The 9207-nt window shown below is 41.0% G+C and overlaps 1 protein-coding gene across 1 annotated transcript in view; it reads left to right on the top strand.

Annotated features, from left to right (window-relative positions):
* Positions 1-2157: 2157 nt before the first annotated feature.
* wnt7bb (wingless-type MMTV integration site family, member 7Bb) overlaps positions 2158-9207 on the top strand; it is a 65877-nt gene continuing 58827 nt past the window's right edge. Inside the window, exon 1 of the mRNA XM_079809099.1 lies at positions 2158-2767. Within this exon, the coding sequence (XP_079665225.1) occupies positions 2697-2767 (71 nt within the window). The 5' untranslated portion in view covers positions 2158-2696. The remainder of the gene's footprint in view (positions 2768-9207) is intronic.

Below are 9207 nucleotides of genomic sequence, written 5' to 3'. Positions count from 1 at the left end.
TGTGACTGTGTGTGTGCGACTATGAGTGTGACTGTGTGTGTGTGTGTGTACGAGTATACGATTGTGTGTGTACGAGTGTGTGTGTTTGTGAGTGTATGAGTGTGTGTGTGCGTGTCTGTGAGTGTGTGCGAGTATGAGTGTACGATTGTATGTGTATGAGTGAGTGTATGAGTGTGTGTGTGTCTGTGAGTGTGTTTGTGTGAGCGAGTGTGTATGTGTGAGCATGTGTGAGTGTATGTGTGTGTGTCTGTGAGTGTGTTTGTGTGAGCGAGTGTGTATGTACGAGTGTGTGTGTGTGTGTGTGTGTGTGTGTGTGTGTGAGTGTATGTGATTTTGTGTGTATGTGTGTGCGAGTATGAGTGTGTGTGTGTGTATGTGTGTGTGTGTGTGTGTGTGTGTGTGGTATGGCAGTGCCGGTCGATGGTTCATTCCAGCTGGCATGCCTAAAACTCCTGATAACCAGCAATTAAATCTGTTAACTGGCGTTATTAGATATATGACCTAGTCTAAATTCACGGACTAGTGGTAATGCAGTAATCCTAAAATTATAAATCAATAAAATCAATGTTAAGAAACAATCCTTAAAATACTTTTAAAGAACAAAAATTATTTTCTTCCTCAGTATCTTTGTGTTGTTTTTCAGTACAAATATCTTTCTGAATTTTTACATTTCCAAAAAAAAACAACAACTCATGTTTCCTCATGGGGACCTCAATACACACACACACACACACACACACACACACACACACACACACACACACACACACACACACACACACACACACACACACACACACACACACACACACACACACACACACACACACACACACACACACACACACACACACACACACACACACACACACAGACACACACACACACAATACCACCCAAAACCAGTATCAACACATGTAGAATAGGAAAGTTCTTGTGTTGCCCCAGCAACGTTTTTCTACTAAGAGTACCGAGTATTAATTATAAGCTTTAAGGCATTAGTTCCTCAGAATATGCTTATTAAATGTACTCCATATAATCCAGAGAAATCATGTGTAATCCTGGGCGGTTGCAGTGAGATGTGCGCTCTTTACCACAAGAGGGAGTGTTGCTTTCTCAGAGCTCTGGTCTGTGGCTGAACCTGCACAGAAACGCCAGTCGACTTCAACAGAGATAACAACCTTCAGCTCGTGTGTAGTTGTTCACTATTTGAAATGGGCTTTTTTTTAAATATTTGCTGATATATTAAATCTGTCAGTGCTTGAGTTTTGCATGCATCTTTTTAACCTCTTATCAGCCAGATTGAGTGCTTTTTGAGTTGCTTAGAGGACATAAAAACAATCAACTCCGTTGTTGATGGAGAAACATCTGAGATGCAGAAGACCTGAAACGATTCCGATGTTAAACATCTCATGGGGACGCATCCATAACTGCAAAAAATGCTTTTCTTACTTAGTATTTTTGTCTTGTTTTCAGTCCTAATATCTAAAAAATCTTACATTAAGAAGCATTTACTAGACAAGCAAAAGTTTTTGTCTTGTCTTGGGGGAAAATAACTCAAAATTAAGGGAGTTTTTGCTCAAAATAAGCAAAATAATCTGACAATGATGTAAACAAAATGATCTTAATTCAAACGGAAAACAAGATTATTTAGTTTACCCCATTGGCAGATTATTTTGCTTATTTTGCAAAAGTTTTTGTCTTGTTTTGGGGGAAAATAACTACAAAATTAAGTGAGTTTTTGCTTAAAATAAGCAAAATAATCTGCCAATGGGGTAAGCAAAATAATCTTGTTTTCCGTTTGAATTAAGATTATTTTGTTTACCCCATTGGCAGATTATTTTGTTTATTTTAAGCAAAAACTCCCTTAAATTTTGAGGTATTTTCCCCCAAAATAAGACAAAAACTTTTGCTTGTCTAGTAAATGCTTCTTAATGTAAGATTTTTTAGATATTTGCACTGAAAACAAGACAAAAATACTAAGTAAGAAAAGCATTTTTTGCAGTGCATTGCTTAATATGATGTTTCTAGCATCCTAAAAATCTGTTGCTTGGCATGACATAATCTTTGAATGTGTAAAAGGGGCCGAATCAAGTCAGAAAATCTTGCTCCCGCCTCAAATATCAACCATGTAACGTATGCATGCACGGAATGATCACTTGATTGTGCAATTTCATTATGAAAAGAGAGGGCTGAGCCTCGATGCCTTTCATTTGCGGTCCGTGCAGCCGAAGCACGTGCTTCATGCCTGTAAAATGCTCTCATCTGTGAGGGGCGTGGAGAAAAGCTTGTGTTACCTGCCCTAGACTTTCACCTGCGGAGAAATGGAAAGAATTTAACAAACCAGCAGCAGTCGATGAGCCTGGAACATAAAACCGTCGGCATTCCAACCCAGAGAGAGAGAGAGAGAGAGAGAGAGAGAGAGAGAGAGAGGAGGAACTCGCTCACGGCAGGTTCACCTGAAAACATTCGACTCGCTCCTCCTTGAAAACACAGCGTTCGCAAAACCCCTCAATCTCGCTTTCAAACCCGGGAACCAGACGGCAAAGCATCCTTGATCCGAACCCCGACTATGGCTCTCAGATTTCCAACTTCCCAGGGAATCGGAAAGACCCGTCGGAGAGACGGAAACAGCGTGTTTACCTGCGCAGGTGGGACGGAGTGGCCGATGTGAGGTGGACTCCCTCACCCTCACCATGGTCAGACCCCGGCGCTTGTGGATCTTTAACGTGCTCCTGTGTTTCGGCCTCATTTATTCCAGGCTCGGGTAAGTGGAGGAACCATGCACAAGCGCTTTAAATGCAATGCAAACATTGGGGAGTTATAGGGGGGAGTTGATGCATATCATCAAAACAGCTTTTTCAACCCCTAGTCCTGTAATGCATGGTTAACAGTGCAAATATGAGATCACACAGTAGTTTTCGGTGAATTATAGCACAATGTTTTCTAACGGGAGAACGCAAACTTTAATGCATATGTGTGTCTATATCGCTCCAAAACCCCAACCCTAAAGCTAACACATTTGCTGAATAAAATCAAGGAGCATTGCTTTGTTTGCGTCCCGCACTTCTAATCTTTCACTTTATTTTGATGGTCCCTTAAACATATTCTGTTGACTATAAGTAATGTTGCATCAACATGTCTACTAACTCTCATTAGCGGTTTAGTAGAGTATTAGTAGACTGGGTTAGGGTTAGAATAAGTTGACATGTAGTTGCAAAGTTACTTATAGTCAGTAGAATGTCTGTTGGAGGACCGTCACAATAAAGAGTTGGCAGATATTAAGTAGACAGTCTACTAATACTCTAATGAGAGCTAGTTGACATGTAGTTGCAAAGTTACTTGTAGTCAACACAATGTTCAAAAGGGACCATCAAAATAAAGTGTTACCGAAGTTTGCATGTGCATTATATAAATGCATGCAATTGATCCTAAAAGTGATCTGTACACCTGCTGCAGCTCTCGGGGTTGAAAGCGAATAGGGTGAATTTGATCTTTCCAGCCATGTTTAACTAGTTTAAAGGAAGATTCGTCTGTGGTTTGCGTTCACCTCTCTATACCCTCAGTAATAACAGCATGCCGAGTTGTATTTCCACATTCCTTCACCCTCCAGTTTTGCAAGACCTCACCTGAATTCTTTAGGGATTTATTCGTATTCCAACAGAGGGTCGCCTGTCATCTAGTCTATTCATGATTCACTTTTAGATTTAACTCTTTGCTCTCTCCCGTTTGTTTGTTTTGTTTCGTGCTGTGCATTTGAGAAATTCTATATTAAGATCTAGATCTGCGTGCGCAGACCATCTTTTGAAGTGGAAATCCATTCATGCCGCTGTTATTTACCCAAAACAGGTGATTATACGCGGCTTACGGTAAGACTGAAAACCTCTTCTTTCTCCTCGTTTCTGGCCTCTCGCAGGCACATTTGTCATTATGTCGAAGCTCTGAGATTAATCATGCAGTCCTCAGAAGACGGAAGATTGCTCCCAAGACCTCATATGACTGAGAGCATGCTTTGAGATCTTCTGATAATGTGGGGTCTTGTCAGGTCAAACCTGTTTTGCCCCCCCAGGCTTGATATCTGTCACTATACCCCCTTCACCCTCTTTCTCTGACATGACATATACAGCACATGCAGGTACAAGCATTGCATTTCACTCGCACAGATTTACGGCTTATCTTTGGACTGGCGTATGCTAACTTGTACAATTGTAAAAAAAAAAAGGGTCTATATGGCACCAAAAATGGTTCTTGGCTCGTAATCATAGGGGAACCTTTTTTAGTGCTATATAGCACCAATTTTGGTGCTTCAGTGGTTTTTCAGCGGTTCTTCAGAGGTGCTATAGAGCACTTTAGTCAAAGAACCAGAGAAGAACCGCTGAAGAACCATTGAAGAACGGCTGAAGAACCACTGAAGAACCGCTGAAGAACCACTGAAGCAGCAAAATTGGTGCTAATAGCACTAAAAAAGGTCCCCCTATGATTACGAGGCAAGAACCATTTTTGGTGCAATATAGAACCTTTTTTTTTAGAGTGTACTCATCCTCGAAAAAGGTTCCTCACGTGCTGTCGGGGTTATCGTAAATGGTAGTTTCCTAGTTTAAAAAAATGAGACGTGAACAAGTCAACATTTTAAAGCGATGAGCTCGAGGAGTAGGGAGTAGGACATTTCCGATTGCACGTGAAGGCAGCATTAAAGGTTCAATTACTAACAAAAAATGGTTCTGCTGTTGTTACAAGCCATGATTGTGAAAAGTGGAATCTGGTTCATGGAAAAGTGAACAAAGTGAAAATCAATCGCTGACCGAAGTTGCGTTCGCCACGGACGTCGCCATAGCAACAGTCAAACCTCGAGAGTTTTCTGTTTGAATCTTTGAATTGACAGAACCATAGCAACAGTAGAACCCAAAGAGTTTTCTGTTAGAATCTTCAAATTGACAGAACCATAGCAACAGCAGAACCCCGAGAGTTTTCTGTTTGAATCTTCGAATTGATGTCACCATAGCAACAGTAGAACCTAGAAAGTTTTCTGTTAGAATCTTCAATTTGGCAGAACCATAGCAACAGTAGAACCTCAAGAGTTTTCTGTTAGAATCTTCGAATTGACAGAACCATAGCAACAGCAGAACCCCAAGAGTTTTCTGTTAGAATCTTCTAATTGACAGAACCATAGCAACAGTAGAACCGCAAGAGTTTTCTGTTAGAATCTTAAAATTGACAGAACCATAGCAACAGCAGAACCCCAAGAGTTTTCTGTTAGAATCTTCGAATTGACAGAACCATAGCAACAGTAGAACCCTGAGAGTTTTCTGTTTGAATCTTCGAATTGACAGAACCATAGCAACAGTAGAACCTCGAGAGTTTTCTGTTAGAATCTTCAAATTGACAGAACCTTAGCAACAGTAGAACCATAGCAACAGTAGAGAGTTTTCTGTTTGAATCTTCGAATTGACAGAACCATAGCAACAGTAGAACCATAGCAACAGTAGAACCATGAGAGTTTTGTTTTAGAATCTTCGCATTGACAGAACTCTCCAGGTTCTACTGTTGCTATGGTTCTGTCAATTCGAAGATTCTAACAGAAAACATTCGAGGTTCTGCTGTTGTTATGGCTCTGTCACTTCGAAGATTCTAACAGAAAACACTCGAGGTTCTACGGTTGCTATGGTTCTACTGTTGCTATGGTTCTACTGTTGCTATGGCTCTGTCAATTTGAAGATTCTAACAGAAAACACTCAAGGTTCTACTGTTGCTATGGTTCTGTCAATTTGAAGATTCTAACAGAAAACACTCAAGGTTCTGCTGTTGCTATGGTTCTGTCAATTCGAAGATTCTAACAGAAAACACTCGAGGTTCTGCTGTTGCTATGGTTCTGTCAATTCGAAGATTCTAACAGTAAACACTCGAGGTTCTACTGTTACTATGGCTCGGTCAATTCGAAGATTCTAACAGTAAACACTCGAGGTTCTGCTGTTGCTATGGCTCTGTCAATTCGAAGATTCTAACAGAAAACACTCAAGGTTCTGCTGTTGCTATGGTTCTGTCAATTCGAAGATTCTAACAGAAAACACTCGAGGTTCTGCTGTTGCTATGGCTCTGTCAATTCGAAGATTCTAACAGAAAACACTCGAGGTTCTACTGTTGCTATGGCTCTGTCAATTCGAAGATTCTAACAGAAAACACTCGAGGTTCTGCTGTTGCTATGGCTCTGTCAATTCGAAGATTCTAACAGAAAACACTCGAGGTTCTGCTGTTGCTATGGCTCTGTCAATTCGAAGATTCTAATAGAAAACACTCGAGGTTCTGCTGTTGCTATGGCTCTGTCAATTCGAAGATTCTAACAGAAAACACTCGAGGTTCTGCTGTTGCTATGGTTCTGTCAATTCGAAGATTCTAACAGTAAACACTCGAGGTTCTACTGTTACTATGGCTCGGTCAATTCGAAGATTCTAACAGTAAACACTCGAGGTTCTGCTGTTGCTATGGCTCTGTCAATTCGAAGATTCTAACAGAAAACACTCAAGGTTCTGCTGTTGCTATGGTTCTGTCAATTCGAAGATTCTAACAGAAAACACTCGAGGTTCTGCTGTTGCTATGGCTCTGTCAATTCGAAGATTCTAACAGAAAACACTCGAGGTTCTACTGTTGCTATGGCTCTGTCAATTCGAAGATTCTAACAGAAAACACTCGAGGTTCTGCTGTTGCTATGGCTCTGTCAATTCGAAGATTCTAACAGAAAACACTCAAGGTTCTGCTGTTGCTATGGTTCTGTCAATTCGAAGATTCTAACAGAAAACACTCGAGGTTCTGCTGTTGCTATGGTTCTGTCAATTCGAAGATTCTAACAGTAAACACTCGAGGTTCTACTGTTGCTATGGTTCTGTCAATTCGAAGATTCTAACAGTAAACACTCGAGGTTCTACTGTTGCTATGGCTCTGTCAATTCGAAGATTCTAACAGAAAACAGTTGAGGTTCTGCTGTTGCTATGGTTCTCTTAATTAGAAAATTCTAACAGAAAACACTCGAGGTTCTGCTGTTGCTGTTTCTATGGCTCTGCCAATTCGAAGATTCTAACAGAAAACACTTGAGGTTCTACTGTTGCTATGGTTCTCTTAATTCGAATATTCTAAAAGAAAACACTCAAGGTTCTGCTGTTGCTATGGCTCTGTCAATTCGAAGATTTTAAAAGAAAACACTCTAGGTTCTACTGTTGCTATGGTTCCCTTAATTCGAAGATTCTAAAAGAAAACTCTGGAGGTTCTACTGTTGCTATGGTTCTCTTAATTCGAAGATTCTAAAAGAAAACTCTGGAGGTTCTACTGTTGCTATGGTTCTCTTAATTCGAAGATTCTAAAAGAAACCTCTGGAGGTTCTACTGTTGCTATGGTTCTCTTAATTAGAAGATTCTAAAAGAAAACTCTGGAGGTTCTACTGTTGCTATGGTTCTCTTAATTAGAAGATTCTAAAAGAAAACTCTGCAGGTTCTGCTGTTGCTATGGTTCTGTCAATTCGAAGATTCTAAAAGAAAACTCTCGATGTTCTACTGTTGCTATGGTGACTTCTGCAGCTAACAAAATTTCTGCCATCTAGCCACGTGAAAATAACCTAGGCTACATATTTATTTGCATACAAGTATAGGCAGTTTTAAGATGGTTGCGTAAACACACACACACACAACAATATTGTGAGGGAGTGTAGCTATTTTCACGTATTAAATAAATGCACACAAACACAAGTCACGTCGCTAAATAGACAAGCAACAGCAATGGACAGAATCCGTATTGTTTATCACATTAATATATAAGTCTACATATCCTATATCAACTTAGAAAGACTGTTTGGATAGTATGAGGCGCGCTAAAACGACGATTTCGCGCCAAAAATCACAACATAGTCCAGGAAGAATTCGCACGCTGCTAGAAGGGTGTCGGTGGAATAACTACACGAATGACACAACTTCTGTGCTCATACTCAAACCTTTGAAGTGAAGCTATTCTTGCATTAGGGAGCCTCGGTTACCTCTCTCTCCCGCGGGCACGGACGCGATGTCAGTGTGGCCCCTAGTGGCCCCTTTATCCAAAAGTGGGCGGATGGTGGTGTGATGGTGCCGTCCTCTGCCCAATGGCAGCCCGGAGTCTCCGGAGAGGAGAGAGCCACTTCTGTTTCCATCCCCGAATCCCCCCAAAAACCATCAGCCCGCTCCGACTGAACGAACTGCGCGATGACACAGCGCGTCTCCTTCGCACACACACGCGTCTGGGAGTTACGCGCCGCGTAAAGGAAGCTCCGTTACCGAACACCACGGACGCGCAACTGGAACTAAACGCGTTTCTTTCTCTCAGCCCGTCGGAAAAGCGTCCGCTCGCTCCATATGTCACCATGATCCTCTTCTCGTCGCGCAGTGTGCTGCTGTCTGTCTACTATCCGCAGATCTTCCTCATCCTCACCAGCGGGAGCTACCTGTGAGTTTACAAACCTCCAAATCTCTTCATGTAAAGCCAGACTAAAGTTTGGACACACTTGACCGTCGATGGCAGAGATGCTTTAAATCGGTCCAGGCACACACACATTGAGCTCAACTAACATTTAATGCATGTTTTGAAATGTAGAAAACCGTCTAACAAGTGTTTAGTGTCTCATCCCTCACACACAATCCCAAAGGAACTTTATAGTGCCTGAGATACAAGATTCCATTTGGAATTTGGAACTTCATGGAAAATTCAGTTGTGATCAAATGAAGACATAAAAAGGAGAAAAAGTCTTATTGCATTGAATCCTGGAGGGGTCATTTGTGTAATATTTACCATTCCCAGAGTTCTTTTTAAATCATGCTCCTATTACACGAGAACGAGTAGACGTGTCCAAACCTTTGAGTGATTGTGCGCGAGGATGGATTAATAAAACATTAACGTTTAGTATTGATCTATAGGGAGATGTCTGCATCTGAAGGGGGTTTTCTTGAATGAACACGTGATGGATTGAGTAAATATGGTGGTTAATATTTAGATCAGCTTAATGAATGGTGTGATGTTGATGGTGTTGAGACGCTTACTTTGTGCTCGTGCGTTCTGGGTTTAATAGTGATAATAGTGAATACGTTCATGAAGCTATAATGGAAATTATGTTTGTTTTGTCAGGTGAACTGGAAATGTGCTTCATCTAAGCTTACAGGTTTTATTGAAGTTAGGTTGCCACACTGGAAGTTATTT

Source organism: Gobio gobio (genome assembly GCF_949357685.1).
Source record: "Gobio gobio genome assembly, chromosome: 25".
Taxonomy (NCBI): Eukaryota; Metazoa; Chordata; class Actinopteri; order Cypriniformes; family Gobionidae; genus Gobio; species Gobio gobio.
This window is presented reverse-complemented; position numbering and strand designations above follow the sequence as displayed.